At 44.3% G+C, this 18,228-nt stretch overlaps 1 protein-coding gene across 3 annotated transcripts in view; it reads left to right on the top strand.

The window, feature by feature from the left end:
- Positions 1 to 17,835, top strand: part of FGF12 (fibroblast growth factor 12) — a gene marked incomplete at its 5' end in the record, with an annotated part of 231,623 nt that extends 213,788 nt beyond the window's left edge. For all 3 annotated transcript variants that reach the window (XM_083868659.1, XM_083868658.1, XM_083868657.1), the window contains 2 exons: positions 8,379 to 8,577; positions 17,246 to 17,835. In XM_083868659.1, the coding sequence (XP_083724785.1) occupies positions 8,379 to 8,577; positions 17,246 to 17,364 (318 nt within the window). In that variant the 3' untranslated portion in view covers positions 17,365 to 17,835. The remainder of the gene's footprint in view (positions 1 to 8,378; positions 8,578 to 17,245) is intronic.
- Between the last annotated feature and the right edge of the window lie 393 nt (positions 17,836 to 18,228).

Raw genomic sequence — 18,228 nt, 5'->3', positions numbered from 1 at the left:
ATGATTTTCATATAAATAATAACATGATAAACCCAATATCGACTGTTTATTTTCTACTAAAAGGCTTCTTTTGACTATCAGAAGAATATAATCTCATGTTTATAAATGCATAACCATTACTTTAGTTTATACATTATAATTATTATCAACAATAATAAAAAATAACAGGATCCCAAACGTAACCAAAGGCAACAAATCCAGTTATTCTGCCCTGTGCTCAGACTCAGATTGATGCCAAGAAACAGAGATCAGAGGTTCAGAGCATCCCATCTGGCTGTGTTTCTAGGGTTCTTACATTATTGTTTTTCCTTATAGTTATTTCAGGCTTTAGCAGATGAAGCAGTATGATGCTAATTTAGGAAATCTGTTTTTCTTGTACGCAACTAACATATCTTCATCTAGTGCCATCTTGTCTCATGATCATTATGTCTGAAAGCAAAAATGTATTTCTGGATGGTGTTTTGGAGTAAGCAGAGTTGATAACATTGTTAGCAATTTCAGACACTTTGTCACGAAAACAGAATGTAGAGAAGACAATAGATGAGTTGGGATTCCCAGGTTAGAAATTATCCTGGGGTTTCACCAGACCCTCAGGCTGCCAGGAATGCAATACCAGAGACAATGGTGTCAGGAAAAACCCCTTTTGTGGGAAGCAGTTGCTTTCCTGGAGGAGCAGTGCTGCACTGGTTGAGCCAAGTGCCACATGAGTGAGCTGTGCTGTGATCACTACTCCAGTTCATAGCAGTCCAAACTTTCAGAGGCTTTAAAATTCCAGCTTGAAATGGGATCCAAAATTACAAACTAAATCAATCAAGTAAATTCCAAATATACGTTATATTTTAAAAAGAAGGGATGAAAATTTACTCCATCTGAACATGAATTTGAATTTGGGGTCCATCATTAAGAAGAAGTGAAGCAAAGGGCAAAACAAGTGCGACATGGGTGAGTGCTGACAGAGCCTGTTCTCTCAGTCCCCCCGGGCTCTCCATGGAGGTGTGGAAATGAGCAGCCTGGCTGGAAGTCATCCTCAGTTATATTCATGTCAGCAATCATTGGGCTGAGAGCTGTGTTCCTGTAAGGACTGCATGAGGAGCTCACCAAAGGCCAATGCAGTGAATTTGGCCACTTTGTGAAGTACTTGGTGACTACCTGCACGGTGGACAGGGCAAGAGCTGAAAGCAAAAGAACACAATACTGAGCTGTGGTGGGATGGACAGCTCTGGATTAGGATCCCCATAACTCATTTGCTTTGTAGCCAGAGGGAGACTGTGCCTTGTATGGATGTGTGTGTGCTCACTGTGATTGAGGTAACTGGTTTGTCTGGGGTAAAACAGAGCTCAGTGTCTTGCAGAACCTACCACAGGTTTTGGTCAATACTCTGCTGCTTGTTGAGCAGATGTCCTTGCTGCCACAGGACACCTTGGGCATGTCCATGCTGCAATCACACCTTTGTCTCCAGCATTCCTCAGTGATGGTGACGCGAACAATTTAATCAGTCCTTGAACATTAAAAGGTGCTTTAGGACAACCTTTGTTCGCATATAAAGATCTGCAGCCTAATTACAGAGGCTTGTCCAGCACTTGGGTTTTTTTGCCTGTCTAGGAATATTGGGTCAGCTTACAAGACTTAGCAGATCTGCATTCCACTTCTTGCATGGGCGTTTTAGAAAGAAGCCAGCTGAACAATTATTTACCTTGAGTACAGAGAGTTCCCACAAAACTGAGGGCAGATAAGCCCTCTAGTTAAATTTTCAGGCAGTAAGTTAGGTGACTTGCTAATGCTGCTTCCCAGCTCCCAGAGCTGGAGAACAGACCTGCATGGATGATGATTTATTTGAAAATGTGTTCCCTCCAGCCCACAGATGGTCCAGGCGGAGTCAGAATGCTTTCAGATACCATATTGCCTCATCAAGTGAATCTCTACTCTGCAGCAGGGCTGTACACTCCCATGTAGCAGCTTGTTATTTTAAAATGTATCTGCTCTCTCCTACTTCTAAAAGGCCACCAAGAAGACTTGTCACCAATCTCTTACAGAGCTAGAAGGGGGAGGAAGAGTGGAGTGTGAAGAGGAGAATATCACCTGCCATCTGGACAAAGATGTGATGAGATGTAAAGTTTGGATGCACATTTGCGGTTCTTGATCACATGCCAAGAGAGAACTCAGTTACAATTATTTTAAAGCATTTCCAGACAGATGCAACCCTAGGTCAGGGGAGAAGCTACACTGAGGCAGGTGGGCACTGAGCTGCATCAGACTCTGTGCAAGGCATCTCTGCCTGTGGCAGTGCTGCTGGGATCTGCACAGGGCTTATCCTGCCAGAGATTATCCTGTGAATGGAACCTCTCTGGTTAAAGACCTGTCCTGGGAATAAGACTATGCCAGGATCAAGTGCTGTCATATGAGGTTTTTGGTCACAAATTCTCAGGTATTCATAGACAGTCTCTGAGTTTTCAGGGGTTTAAATGGGAGTTGGGCATTTGCATTTCATCTGGAAGCCCAAATGTCTTCAAGAATCTGGTGTCTTGCACATCCATATTGATTTCAATGCTGAATTTCCCAGTGCTGTTAGCACCAGAGGAGTGTCGATGAAACCCTGCCCTAACTGAGGTCAGTGGAGAATGTAGAATGGGCTTTACTGGGTAAAGAGCACCATAAAACAGATGCTCTTCTGTAGTGCCATCCTTTTCCCGGGATGGATCAGTGCTTATACAAACAAGTGGACACAATCCAATCATTCCATGCGCTGCCTCCGCAACAACAGTGAAATGCCACTGCTGATAGCTGTGCTGATATTTATGATTCCTACTTAATATGTTTTAAATGAGTTGATGAGCTCTTAAGTGTTAACACTAACATCAGTAAGTATCTGAGCCAGATTCTCTGGGAGGGAAGCCTTGCCATGCCCTAGACTATGGTGCAGTTTAGTGCTTTTATCCCATCTGAAGATCTGGCTCAGTAATTGTGCAGAACGTAAAAGAGAAACCCATAAGTGCTGTAAACAAAGGAAAACTGTTACTCTGGGAGTGTGCTAGTGAGATATTTCAACACTCATAATTAACATCCCTTTCCTAAACTATGGCACAAAGTACTTGCAGAATGGGTTTTTTCTTTTATTGCTGCTAGTTTCAGTGACTAAATTTATTAAGTCATTAGGTTTGCTTGTGGATATGTGTATTTGCTGTTCTCCTTTGGGTTATAATAAAAGGAGATCTTGGGGGAAAAAAAGAGATCTTTATTTATCTGGCAATTTTGGGAATGTTTGTAAGGAAATGGTGAGCAATATGAACAAAGCTGCCCAGTCTGGAGGGACATTGAGTGAGCAGCTGGGCTTGAATACAGCAGCAGCTTGTGACAGTTTCCTGCTGGCTTTCCCTGAGCATTTCACATTGAAACCTGTCGCCATTTCTGCCATGATCTGGGGACACCAGGGGCTTCTGGGGAGCAGATTGCTGGCTCTCATGATCAGAATCCAAAAGCAGCTTGCTGTTGGTTACTGGGGACTCTTTTGTTTGCACCTCCTGGCTGAGGATGCTCAGTGGCAGGGATGCTCCCAGGCTGGTATGGCAGGGGCTGGCACTGTGTTCTTGAGCGGCACCAAGGCTGTCCACTGCAGCACTGTGATTGCACCAGGGCTACAGCACTGTTGGGTTGGCATTTTTTTGAAGGAGCTGAGATCTTGGAGAGTGTCAGTGCATCACTGAATGCCCTGCATTCAGCTTTGTGCCCACAGGTTTGACAGCACTGCCTCTGCACTGATGCCTGTGGAACTTCTCCAGCTTTACAAAAATGCAAAGGAGAGTCCAGTCAAACTCACTTTCTTCAAAGAGGTTGGGTTAGATTTACCTGACCAGCCAGGTGAAGGCTGAGGGGAATTAGGAAAAAAAATCTGGCTTCTTACAAACCACCACTACTATGTGCTGTGGTGAGGGCTAGATGGGCCCAGACATTCCCAACATCCCCCAGAAGAACCAAACTAGCTCAAGCAATGCAGAGGTTGGCTTGTGCCTGGAAGTCACATCCATATTTCCATCTACAGATGGCAGTTGGCACTATTGGGATCAAGGGTAAATGAAACATCTTGGTTTTCTAACCCAGAAATAACTTCTGGGACAATCCATGGTACCTTATGCCCGCCCTGAGCAGGTCTGACACACTGAATCCCCCCCAATGGCAGATGCATCCATTTAGCTCCTTTTAGTTCCACATACCATTGAATGTGATCTCCCTTTGTTTCTGTGTGATAGCTACTGTGTTGGTTTTTTTGGGTTTTTTTTTTTTAGGCTGTGAAATTTACAGTAAAACTACAGTTAGCACAAATCAGATCTGTGTTTGTTTTTTCAAAGCAAATATAATTACTCGTCTTAATACAATTGCCTTTTGTTCAAGGGACTGGATTGAGATGCAAAAAATAAGCTGCAAGCAGATGCTAATCATTTTGCATGTAAATTACTAATGTTTCTTTTGCAAATATTTCGTGTGGGTTTTTTAGTTTAACAATTAAAAAAATAACTCCTTTTCCAAGCCACTTTCAGTAATATCTGTAGACACTTAACAAAATACCTCAGGCTCTAAATCTCCAAATGGCAAACAAATAAATGTATTTATTTATTTTTTATGCAAAAATAATTCAGTTAAAGACATATTTCACATTGAATTAAATTGAGAGAATCTTTTTTTCCCTACAAATCACAAGCATACTCTTTAATGAGAAGAACTGGTGGGCTTTCTGAATAAGCTGAGTTCATGACAGTCCTGACAGGGGATCTCTGTGGACTTCGTGCAGAAAATAGAGCCACTGTTTATTTCTTTGTTCAAAGAATGAAAAAAGACTGGTGATTAAGAGATAGAAGCCATCTGTCCTCTCACTGTCTTGTACCTGGTCATCCTATTTCAGTCAAGGAGAGAGTTGGAAAAATAATTGAGTGGGACTTTTTATAAGCCTGTTTTCAAAGGTCCCTGCAGCAAGTGGGCAAGTGAAGTGGTGCTCATGATCCCAGGGCTTCCAGGGCTTTACCATAGCATTACCTCTGAGGCAGGATGTCCTTCGGTCCTGTCAGAAGCATCTGGGGAGCACAGCCTGAGCATCCTTTTGCTATGTTTACCCACTCTTTATCTGAGATGAAGAGAAAATATTGGACTCCAGGTCTGCCCATCTAGCACATTTCATCAACTTATAAACAAAACCAAACAAATAAAAAGTCCCCTAAATCCGGCATGCCCCATAGGTGTGGTCAATAGATCAGCGAATTTTTAACAATACATTCTGTTATCTCAGATTTCTGTCTGTGCAGCAGTGGCTGCTATGACCTGCTTTGTTACTATGAAGCCTATTATGCTCACCTGCACTTCTGTCTTTCTTCCCAGCTCATCTCAGCCTAAGACAACTGAAACAGCAGTTCCCACCTGATTCAGCATAATTGCACAATTCATTTTGACAGTGAAGCTTGTAGAGAGGTTCTGCCGTTAATGTCCCAATAGCCTTTTGTTATTGGTAGCCCCAAAGCTGATGGCAAAAGGCATGTGATGAAACTAAATGATGCAGTGTAGCTGAAGGCTGGCCATGAGGCATCAAGAAGACACCAGTGAAGAAAAATATAAGGGTTTGCATGTTAATGAGATTTACACGACACTCTAAAAATCCTCAGGCAGTGCTTGGGAGAGTGGCCTTTGTCCTGCTCCTCTGCCCTGTCTCCTCTCTGGTCATCTGGTTCTTTCTTCATCCTCTTGCACTTTGTGTCAAGTCCATGGTAGTGCCCACAGAGATTTCTGCTGTTCAGACCTGTGAGAACCCTGGGACATGTCAATTTGGTGGCAGGATGAGCAGTATCCCAGGAGTGTCTGTCTCCATATGGCACAGTTGTTGCTGGTGAGATGATGTACTAAGAAGAAGGTAATAGTGGATAAACCCAGTATCATTTAACTAAAACTTAGCTGTCAAATCTGTGGGTTTTCTAAACTGCTGAATGGACAAAGCTGGGGTGTTTCATAGTAGTGTTGCCATGGTTCATATCCTGAAGTGCTGTTTCAACTGAATTTTGGGAGATGAAGAATCATCCAGCCAACTCACACAACGAATGGGATGCTTTTGTTTGCTTGTGGGGAAGCATAAACATTTAAAGAACATTTAAAGGAAATCAATAGATTTTTTTTTTTTAATCTTCATTACTTTGATGTCTTTACTTGCATTTGCTTTAAAATAATATAAGAATTTTGTTGGTTTATTGGTACAAGTGGGTATACAATACAGCATCTGCTTTTATGAACTACTGCTGCATGTCATAAAATATTATACTGCAGTAATTTCAAAATAGATATTGAGCTGAAAACTTAATTTGCAAGATTTTTTAATTAAAATATCTTATTTTTTTCCTTTATGAAACAACATTTTCAAAATGCATTAGCTTTTATAATTCTTCTTCATTGAAAACAGTCTTAGTTCCATGTTTAGGTCAAATTGGGAACTATCTTTCACAGCCTGCCAACCTTTTCATCCCCTTAAAGGGAATTTTTGTGATAGTTTTTTACTGGTGGGGTAATGAAGGCAAGGGAAAGGGGATTGAGTTGTCCAGTTTGGTTTGAGAGCTGCTGCCTGGCTGGGCCTGGAGCCAGGGAGTGCCCCCGAGGCAGCAGTTCAGAGGCAGCTCCTGCAAGCCCAGCTCCCAGGTGAGCTGTGCCTTCCCAAGCAAGACAAAGCCTGGAGATAAAGGGCAGATTTAAGGAACACTTAAACACTGTTCTTTTGGGAAGCTACTTCAAACACCATTTTATAGTGCTCTAAGTCATCTAAATCTCTCTTAACTTGTTTCACTCTCTTTTAAAAATATTTATTTCTCCGGCAAGAAGGACTCCCTCAGATAAGGCAAAATGGCCCGTTTTGCTGATGGTATTTTTACCTGTGTGGTGCTAATGATTGATTCAAAATTCACGTGTGCAGCACAGCTCTGTGCTTTCTGCTGTGCTTTATCTTCTGTAGCTTCAAGCCTGCCGGTCTCTGCAGGTCTATTGCACACTGGATTTATTGTCACACCAGCACCACTTTATATTACCCCCAGATCGCTTGGGAACACGTTCCTGAGTGTTGCTGAATGTTCAGAATGTTCGCTCTTGAACAAGGTCTGCAGTAAATACGTGGCATTACTCCAGGTGCTTTGCTCAGATCTTGGTCATGGGTTTTCCATTGGCAAGGTTGGAGAAACTCCCAAAGACTTGGGAGTGGTGATGGTTTGGGAGGAAGCATCACTTGCCTGTAGAAGCATCTGCCTTCACTCACAGGCCTCAGAAATGCCTTATGTAGGACCTGAAAGAAGGGATTTTTTTTTCTGAAACAGTTTGGCTTCAGGAAATGAATTTTCATTGTGGCTTGAACTTTTTTTGCACGAATAATTTTTAGAAAATTAGTGGGAGAATTTGTTTGGCCAGGGTAAGTTTTCTGCTCAATATCAAAGTCTGGGAACGAATCTCAGTCCACTAACAACCACATATAACTCACTGGAGGTTTGGGAGCCCACTGTCACAGAATCCCCTGGCCAGCCCAGGTATTTTAAAATAGGTTTAATGTTTCTGTGTTGTGAAAATCTTGAATACTGGGACATAACAAGTATTAGTCCATAGCTGAGTGTAGTTTCATCCTGGAGGCTTCATGCAAAGCCAGCACAAGTGACAAAGGCACAGCCACTTCCACAGGAATCAGAGGCTCAGGGGATGTCCTGGACAGCTCCATATGTGCTCTGCTCCAGGACAGGTGTGGAAATGCTTCTCGGTGCCTGCAGAAAGACTTATGCCAGAAATCTTTAAAATTACTTCTTTATTGAAAAATTTCCAGGCTTTGTGCCAGCATTTCCTCACACAGCTTTTGAAATTAAATGGTTTACTTGCTTTTGTACTCTCATTTCTTTGAATCCTCTTAAATGCTTCAATAAGCCGCCCTTTGCCTCTAAGAATTTGAAGAAACCTCATTATTTTAGACAACAAGCATTGTACATTTGCCCATCACAGGGAAGGTATGAGCAAAGCCAGAGGAAGGCATCAGGAACAGCAAAGCTGTCTCTGCTTCTCAGCTCTCTTTTTCTTTCTTTTGCTTAGTATTTCAGTCTAAATCCTGGCAAATTTCTGAGTTTTCCTGCATGTTTTTCATGCCTGTTCACTGGCTAGGCTGTTTTGCAAACTACAGCTCTGCCAGGGAAGGAGAGCCTTGCCTTTGAGCCGGGAGTTGTCTAGATGGGTGTTATTGCTGGGAGCTGGCATTGCTGGTGCCGGTTGTTTTCTGTTGTTAACTGCAATGCGTGACCATTGTGTATTGCTCAGCGATGCCTAATTTGGAAGATCAGTGATTAATTCTTCCATTGCTTTTTCTTCTTCTCTCTTTCTCTTTACTGCAGGATGTTTTCACACCAGAGTGCAAATTTAAAGAATCTGTCTTTGAAAACTACTACGTTATCTATTCTTCCACGCTGTACCGGCAGCAAGAATCCGGACGAGCGTGGTTCCTGGGACTCAATAAAGAAGGTCAAATTATGAAGGGAAACCGAGTGAAAAAAACCAAACCCTCATCACATTTTGTACCCAAACCCATTGAAGGTATGGAATCTGCCCACTTTCTCCCTCAGTAGGGTTTGGGTAGGGGGGAGTTAACAGCTTCAGAGTTGGGGTTTCCTGGGTGGGAGTGTTGGGCTTCGAGAGCAGAAAGCAAGGAGAGGAAATGTTTGTAGCCCTTCAGATAAATGCTAGGCTGCTAGCATTCCCTCTGCTTTCCTTCTAGTCTCAAAGGAATTTCTTCACTTTGGGGTGCTAAAGGATGAATTTAAAAGCCCAGCAACACAAGAAATCACTGGTAAAGAAAAGCCGCCAGCAGGCTTCCAAAGGAATATGATGCACCAGTGATCATAATGTTGTCTTCTCAGGGGATTTTGCCAGTGTATTTCAGTAGGTTTCCAGTCCTATATAGCATCAGTAGAGACAGGATTTATCTCACCTGATTTTAGACTTTGGCACTCTGTTCATAGTAACAGAAGAAAAATGGGTCCTACCAACACAACTGTGGATGTTCTTTATATGTCTACCCTGAGATAACTTATATCTGTTTTTCCACATATATAAAGACATCCTAGTTAGTCACTGGGGGTAGAGTTGTTGTCCAAAGTTAGATAGGATGCTGTCATGCCATATGTCTTCATCCCAGTGTGAGGCTTCAGTGAAAGTCATGAGGTTGAAGTTCTGCCCTCCTGCTGATGCCTGTACACTCTCTGAAGTGTGCTTCAGGCTCCTGCCAGGACATTTTGCTTTTTTGCGGGCTGGCCCCTCATAAATGGAGAGATGGTGTGATAAGCCTTGTACTAAACAGGTACTAACTTGATTCTGGAAACAACACTTTTTATCTCTTGCTTGGGAAAAGCACTTCTTTTTGCTCCCCAAGCTAGGTATGCCTTTCTGACCCCATCTCAGTCCTGCCATTTGTCCCACACGGTAGCCTGGAGCTGGCCTTGGCTGCACAGCTCTGTGCTCCCTCTCACTACCCCATGTTGGCTGTGGGAGAAGGTTTGAACTGATGCTCTCCTAACAGACAGTGCTCACAAATGGGAGAGGCCACTGCTCACTCCACACAGCAGTGGCCTTTTTAAAGGCTTCCCAGCTCAGGGGAGGGCAGTTCTGAGTGAGAAGGCCATCTGAAGCAAAGCACGAGAGAAATTCAGTGCAGCATTCCCAAAGTATGCGTGGCCTTTGTACAGGAAATGAAAATGCTGAAATAGCTGAGAATGTCCTGGAGCTTCTTGTCCTGTGCTTGTTTTCAACAGCTTCTTTGCAGCCGGGAACCTTTTGTTGTTTATCTGAGGCATTAGTGGGATTGGTACCCTAAGCCATTGTGTTTTGCTGAGGAACAGGGGCTGCTTCAGACATGGGGTTGGTCACCAGCATCTCTCTTGCCTTGACTACAAGGAGATTCTTTTACAAGCACCAACTTTCACAGCTGGGTTTCCACCTCCTTCTGGTATTTCTTCACTGCCTGGCTGGTTGTTGACACTGATCAGTGGGATCCTTTGAATCCAGGCTTCTTTTTTAATCCAGCTTGCATGGTGTCTGCCGAACGGCTCAATAGTTTCCTTCAGCAAGCATTAAAACTAGGCCATTCCTGTGGCTTTCCTCGTGGAAAGCCTTGCCTTAACAGAGCTGCCTGACCCACAGCAGAGATCTCATTTCAGCAAATGCCTCTCTGGCTTTCATTTTGAATAACCCAGCCCAGCCCGAGAGCTTCCCTTTCCCGCAGTTGCATCCTCCCACACTTGCTTCAATCACAGCTGTCACATAACCTCCCGAGCGAGTGAGCGCTTTGGAAGTTGGCAGCCAAATTAAGGGCTCCTCCACTCCTTCCCTCCTCCACATGCTTTGCAGTCAGGCTTTGTGAGCGCTGCTGCATCAAAGAGCTGGCAGTCTCCCAAGCCAAGGCACGTGTCAGCTTCCCAAAGCATTCAGCTGTCTGGGACTGTGACTCCAGACGGACGACTCTGTTCCCAAGCCGGAGATTCATTGTGGGGAGCAGAGGCTTGCGGGGAGGGCTGGAGTTAAATGCACTCATCTCCATGTGACTCCTCTGCACCGCATCCATCAAAGTCCCCCTGAGCAGGGCTTGCAAGCAGAGATGTTACAGAAAAGGGCCAATTCCCACCCTGTTTTAACAGCTTCTTTCTCTTTGTTATGACTCCAAGGAAATACTCAAAGCACTCTCCTGCTGTATTTGCATGTCGGTTCTGCAGAGTGCTGTGGATTGCCCCAGTGTGTGGGCTTTGCTGCTTATTCAGGACACAGCTTCCATCCACAGGAGCTTTGCAGCTTCCATCCACAGTCACACCCCCAGGTTTCCTGTTGCTGGGTACCACCACCAGCATTAGCACTGCCACGTGATGGCTGACACAGGAATGTGTGCAAGGAGGAATCTGCTCCCCCTGGGAAGGAGAGGTGCCACATCCATTGCTAGGAATCACTTCACCTACCACTCAATGGCCATTATCTCTGAGGTGAAACTTCCCAGTTGTTTCTGATGTACAGAAAAAATTTGCAGCAGTTTAGTGAAGAGAGTGTTCCCAGGGAAGGGAAACAGAAAAAAGCCCAGATTGTTCCCCAAGCTCATTTGGTTCCCATTGCTTCATCCTGCTCTCTGAATTCAAAAGTCTCCTTGAAATTGCAAATGGATGGTGAACCAATACACAAATAAGAAATATCCTCACAGATAATTTTTGAGCACTCATGGGAGCATATATGCATATATACACAGTGGTATCTGTATATGGATCTGTGGTACCTGTGGCTTTTAGCAACTATGGCTTCTGCTGTGCTAAACACTCTGAGTCTTTTGACTCAGGTAGATTGGCAGGATGCTGGAGGTATTCTGTACAAAATTCAGTGGATACCAACTGGAAAAATTTTGGGGTTTGGTCAGTATGAGTTTTTTTAGTTTAGTGTAGGTAGGATTTGTTTGTTTTTGGAAATAAGATTAAGCTTAATCAATATGAAAGCACAAAAAACTTACTAAGTAACAACAGGGGAGACGTTAAGTTCCTCTCCCATCTGTGCACAGGCAAAGCCAAGGCAAACAGCCTGGTAGGCAGCAGTTGATGTACTGTGTGGTGCCAGTTTTGCTTCAAAACACACATACGCAACACATTTCTTTTGATATTTTTATTTCTGATCACTGATTATTCGAGCTAAATGAGCCCTAAAGGGAAGACATCAAGATTGAACTAGACTGCACAAGGAAATGAGTTTGAGTATAATTGTCACTTGGACAACAAGCAATCTTTTAGAGAAATTTCAGTCTCTTTAAGTGTCTCTAATGATTAGTGCTGGAAGAACCCTACCATCCACAGTGCCTCTTGTTCTTCTAAATATCCAAATCTATCTCAAATAATGTGAGAAGTTTCCAGTCATTTAAGTAGGAATATTATCAGATGCTTACTGTGGATGTGCTCTGGTAGTTATATTTCCTTCTTCTTGAAGACATGATTTCCAAACATAACTCTCCCAAAGAGTTACGTTTCCTCTCTCACCTGGCCCAAACTAGAAAACATTTTGTGTGGCAAATCTGGCCACAGAAGCAGAAAACTTCCTCCATCTAAGTGAGCAGAGCTGCCCCTAACTCTGAATTTATGGCGCTTCAGCCCTCATGATGTGAACACGTCCCAGATACAAAGGTGACCTGTTAATGTCTGGTCTGGATCCATCTATTACCACTGATGAGTATCCAAGCAGCCAAATCTTTCCCAGTGTCATTCCTCAGGGAAATAACATCCAAATTTTGTTAAGACAGAGTCCTCAGAGGTTGTAAAGAAGTACAAGACACTGTTGACTAAGAAAATGCAGTAGCCCTCGTGAAAAATGCTTCAAAGGTATCAGCTTAATACATAAAGCATATAGTCATAGGAAGTCTTGGATTGGAAGGGACCTTAAACAACATCTAGTCCCAACCCCCTGCCTTGGGGAGGGATGCCAGTCTCCTCAAATTAGGCTGTTCAGGACCTCATCCAGCCTTGCCTTGGACACTTCCAGGGATGGGGCATCTACAGCTCCTCTGGGTAATCTGTGCCAGTGCCTCAGTACCCTCACAGAGAAGAATTTCTTCCTAATGTCTAATGTAAATCTCTTCTATTTTAGTTTTAAAATATTCTCCCTTATCCTGTTACTACTTGCCCATGTAAAATGTCACTTTCCCAACATCCTAAAAAGTATTCTTAAAAAATCAAACCTCAAGATCTCCACACTCTTTAGGTCTTTGCTAACACAGCTCCTCCCTTGGGTCTGTCTTCCAGGTGGGCAGGCTTTGGTATGTTTTCTATCCCACACTAACTCACTTGTTCACCTATCAGACTCTTGATCATTTTATTAGATGGCAAATGTGATGTATTTTAGCCATGATTTTTCTTGGCTTTTTGCCATCCTGTGCTGCCTTTCTTACCTGAACAAAGTCTTTCCACCTGGCAGCATCCTTCACCTTTTACCACCAGATAGACACAAGCTCATATGCCTCTGAAATGCATCAGCTGGTATTCAGAACACGGTAATTAGAGGCAGAAAACGAGGGTGCCTAATCACTCACTCCCTGGTGCCCCTGAGTGCTGCTGCTCAGGCAATTAATTCCCTGCACTGTAGCATGGGCAAATGCCACTGCTCGGGCAGATACTGACACCCAGAGCTGTGGCATCTGTCAAGGCAGGGAGCCTTCCCTGGGCTGCTACCAGAGGATGTGTTTCCAGCCCTGCCCAGATCCAGCCAGGCACCATTGGGCACATGGTGATCCCGCAGGGCTGTCCACCTGCTGAACAGTAGCCTAGAAGAATTTGGGTTCATCCTCACTCGCAAGGGTCTGGGGGAAGCAGAGATGCAGAGTCAAGATGGATGGATGGGAAATATCTAATGTGTTTAATAAGCTTTTTGCCATATTCTAGAGAGAGGAAATGGAGTTTGTTGCATCCCCTGAATCTCCTCAACTTGCAGTGATGCCAAGTGAGAAATGGCTAGGGTCAGGACGCAAAATGGTGCTTCCCAAACTCAGGCAGTCCCTGATGCCCAGGGTGATTTCAGTGTCATCATGTGGGTGGTGTGCCAGTGCCGTGTCTGAGAAGCAGAAATGAGAGTGTGATCCTGTGCCAGCATGTAGGCAAGAGTTTGAGCTGTTTCTGGGTGACAGGCAGCCCCTTCCACACCTATGGTCCCTGCCACCTCCTTCCTCCTCACTTGTACCCTCAGTCTCCTTCCTAATTGGTGAGTTTGTTCTTTGTGCAAATTGTTCCCTTGTGCCTGTGAGTGGCAGGCACTGCTGGTTCAGGGGAGCAGGGAATTGAAAGCCACAAGAACCAGACATGGGCACAGCTCCACTGCGTTCACCCCTTTTCTGCAGCTCTTCAGCAGATCAAGCTAACAGCACTTTCCAATTAAAGCATGAATATGGATGTGTTGATTGGAATCTGGTGCATAGGAGCTGATTATCTGATTGAAACTCCGAAGCATTAGCTTGGTTTCCAGACATTAAGGGCTGTATTTGGCTTGGTGTGTGGGTGTGGGTGGGTGGGAGAAGCAAGGCAAAGCAGGGAGGGAACTCTTGTTCTAGCTGAATTGCTCATCCTTCCAAAGCTCCTTGTGCTGTGTGCTCCAGCAGACCTCCCAGGCGTCCGGGCGTGACTGTCACACTGCTGCTGCTGCTTTACCTCACTGCAGGTGACAGGGAACTGTGTCTGCACACATACGTACACACACAGGGATCCCAGGAGATCTGCCAGTGAGTGCTGCAAGTCCTGGACCCCAAAGATGTACTTTCAAAGCTGGGAAGATCTGGGCATTCACAACAGTCCATTCGCAAACACCCCCTCCCCAGTCCATGACTAACATCTCCCTGCGTGAGTCACGCTCAGACTTCCTCAGTACAAAGAGGAACAAGCTGCAGTCCAAGAGCCTGTGTTGCACAACATGTTGGGCTGTCCTTGAAGCCCTGTGCCTGTGCAGATGTAGGGGTACACACCTGTGTGCCACAGTGCAGGGGGTTTACAGCCCCTGCTGAGCCGTGGCCACAGCTCAGCACATGTGCACAAGCCTCTTGAGTAGGACAATATCCAGGCATCTCTTGTGCATGATGCCATGTAAGTACTGCATACACTGATCCTGTAGGTGTATCTAAATACTGAAAATATGCTTGTCCTATACTGCTACAGATTTGCTGGCATGGGCTGTTGGCACAGCCTGTCTGGTACAGAGGATTTGACAGCTCTGTCTGAAATGCTCAATATGAGCAGTCTCTAGCCATGCCCCACATCAGTATTTGTATCATGCACTAGACTGGAGGACAGAATTATAATTCCTGCCCTATTTGCTTGGCAGGTACAGGGTTTCCTTCATTTGTAGCTGCAAATGTTGTTTACTTCTGTGGCCTGGTTTATATTCTTTACTCTGTGGGCCTTGTTAGCAGCTCGAGGTTTTTGCCCAAAGGCCGTGGTGCGAGGCAGGGAGTTGAGGAAAGGCAGCATGCCATGGTGCTGCTGCAGCATTCACCTGTGCTCAGTCCTTGTGGTTAAGCATCTGGCCCAGCCTGATGAGTTACTGGGGATGGGTGTGGTGCGATGAGATTGGTAGCTGTCTGGGGAAGAACTCATGGAGGTCCAGGTCCATCCAGCTCCAGCTTGGGACCAGAGAGGTCAGGATGAAGGCAGCAGTGCACTTGAGACAAAACTTTGTGTATAGAATGTTAGGGGCGCTGGGACAACACTGGCACAAATACATAATTCTGCTGGGCAAACATCACATCCGAGAATAAGGTGAGTCACAGAAGTGATGCACACCGTCAGTGCTATCCAAAGACTCTGCAGCTCAGGGTAACAAATCACAAGGACACAAGTTTTCCTCAGTTGTTAACCATGTCATACTTTCTTTAGGATTTTATTGGGTACTTTGCCACAACAGGCAAATTCACCATCACCATGTTGTTGAGTGACACCCTCCAAGGTGTGAGGGGCAGCTCAGGAGTGCCATGCTACACATTTTCCTTGCAGCATGCAGACAGCATCCATTGTCTGGACCTGATGGGCAATCCTGGCAGGGCTCATCCTGGCCCAGACCCATGGGACAACTCCTTCATTTTCTCTTTTTTCTAACTTCCATGAAAACAATGGCTCCAGTAGCAATAACAGTTTGCAGAGCAGTACCTCCTTTTGGCCTTGCCAGGAGGCCCAGTGTGTGTGTGTGTGTGTGTGTGTGTGTGTGTGTTTCAACTGCTTTGAAAGCCTTGCATGAAAAATACTCTATGGGAAAAGTAATATTTTTTCACTGCTCATATATTCAATGTCCTTCCTATTAATACACGGTTGACTGCACTTTATCTCTGTCCTGTATTATTGCACAGTGCTGTAACTGTTTATCTGCTCAGGATTAAAAGCACAGAGCAATAATGTCATTTTCAGCCTGCCTCTAATTGCTGGGATTTATTTGCAAATCAGGGAAGATGATAGATAACAAGCACTTACATTGCCTTTTCATACATGGGGTGAGGTTTTTTTACATTTCTTCAGATAATTTTTAAAGTTTTATTCTTGTTGATTACCCAGAACCAAACCCTGATAGGCTTTATCCTGTGTTGGAGCTCTCTGCCATTGTTTGTGATATGAGAACTTCACAAGATGAAGCAGTATACAATCATTTCTTCATTTCCTAATATTTGCAAAGATCTGCAGATGACATTTGCAGTCTGGACACCTGCCTTATGTTCTCAACTCCACTGTGCCTGCCCTTGAGATGCCTCACTCTTACAATCACGTTTGCACCCTGCCACATTTGCAGTGTGCTCATCAGAGATGCTCTCCTTGGTGCGAGGCACACCTCACATGGCACGAGGACAGCCATGGGGACTTAGTCCACGTGGTGAGTTGGATAAATGCTTTGTCCTGCCCAGGACGTGGGGATGAGCCATGTCTTGGGCAGACATTGCCTTCTCTGGCTGTCTGGGCTCCAGCAAGCACGTTTTTATAGGACGCACAGAGCACAGCATAGCCAGGGTCTGGAGAGAAGGTGCCCTCCAGCCACCCTGTTCTCAGGTGCTGCCAGACAACCACAGAAAGCTAGGACAGCTCCTGACTTGCTGTCACAGAACTCATCCCATGTGTCTGCTCACAGCCCTGACCTTGGCTGGCTGGTTTGATTTACAGAGGAATAAATAGGAAGTGCTGAGAGCAGACCTCGGCTCTTGTCTGGTGGAGCCAAATGGGCTTGAGGCACCACTTCAGATCCACATCTCAACACCCAGAATGCCTATATGGCTCAGATGCAGGTGGTTTTGATTCAGGTCTCTCAAGGGCTTTTGTTGCAGGTCAGGGACTGGGAACCCATTCTTGGACCTACTGTTAGATGATAATCAGCATCTCAAGGCAGTACATGGTTCTGTGAGCTAAGATGTTTATTTTATATATATAAATATAATGTGAAAAAGAACTGTAAAGCGCATAAAACCTAGAAAGATTTATCTGTGAGCAATCTGCTGCTTCTCTCTGCCTTTGAAAGAATACAGAGATGGAAGCAAATGGCAGCAAGGGCAGCTAAACAGATCCTGCTTGGTAACACGATCTGCTGCTGGGTCAATAGAGGTTTTTTAAGTGTGGATATGTGTGTGTGTTTGTAATGGGGCTGAAATTCAGCATCATATACAAAGAAACAATTTGTTATGGTCATGACTGTCTGTGACTTCAGGGCTGTTAACGGGTGTCTCTTCTGTTTGCAGTGTGCATGTACAGAGAGCCATCGCTGCATGAAATTGGAGAAAAACAAGGACGCTCAAGGAAAAGTTCAGGGACACCAACCATGAATGGAGGCAAAGTTGTTAACCAAGACTCGACATAGCTGACAAATACCCTCCCTTCTTCCAACTCCTCCCCTCCCACCCACCTACCCACCCCACCTGGCGAAACCACACTGAGACGATGACAACTGAGCAAGGCAGGACCTACCAGTAGTGGCTTGGAGTGTGAACTCCAGAATCTTTCTTTGTGTAGGACGAGAAAACCGAAACCCAGATCCTGCCTGTTGCAACGTTTTAAAAAACAACAACAAAAAAAAGTGAAGAAAAAATGTTTTAAATCTGGACTCCATTAACATTTTCAAAAGCAAACTGTTTGCTCTGTGATCAAAGGGGGAAAAAATCTCATCTCTGCATAATAATAATAATTATAACTAATAAATATAATAATAATATAATAATAATAAAGATGTTACCTTTAAAAATAAAACAAAGCTTTTGGAAATTTGAACTTAGCATATGATGTGCAACAAACACATGGGAATTGCATCCTGTGACTGTGCTTTCTGTCTTATCCTTTCACTTCACGTTCACAACCACAGTTTTTACCATCCTTGCTTCCCTGGGGATGGATGAGATTTTTCACAAAGCAGGAAAGGTAGGGGTGCATTATGACTGTGTTTGCTCTGCTATCAGTAAAATATGGCCTGTCCAAATTAGGAGCCTGACAGTTATGGGCAATGAAGTAGCTACTCTTTATTCAGCTTTTTACATCTACATTCAAACCCTGCGTAGTTATTTGTTGCTAATGTCACTCCATGAGTATGTTTGACCCAAGTCTGGCATTTTATGCCTTTTTATCATAATTATTTATATTTATAGGCTTTTTTTACTGTATTAGTTGCCAAGGGAATTCCAGAAATGGGTTTTCAGGTCTCACAGGATGAAGTGATCATATTTATTAGGGT

This window comes from Zosterops lateralis (genome assembly GCF_965231275.1).
Source record: "Zosterops lateralis genome assembly, chromosome: 10".
NCBI classification, from domain to species: Eukaryota; Metazoa; Chordata; class Aves; order Passeriformes; family Zosteropidae; genus Zosterops; species Zosterops lateralis.
Note: the sequence above shows the minus strand (reverse complement) of the source record. Positions and strands in the feature narration are given on the sequence as shown.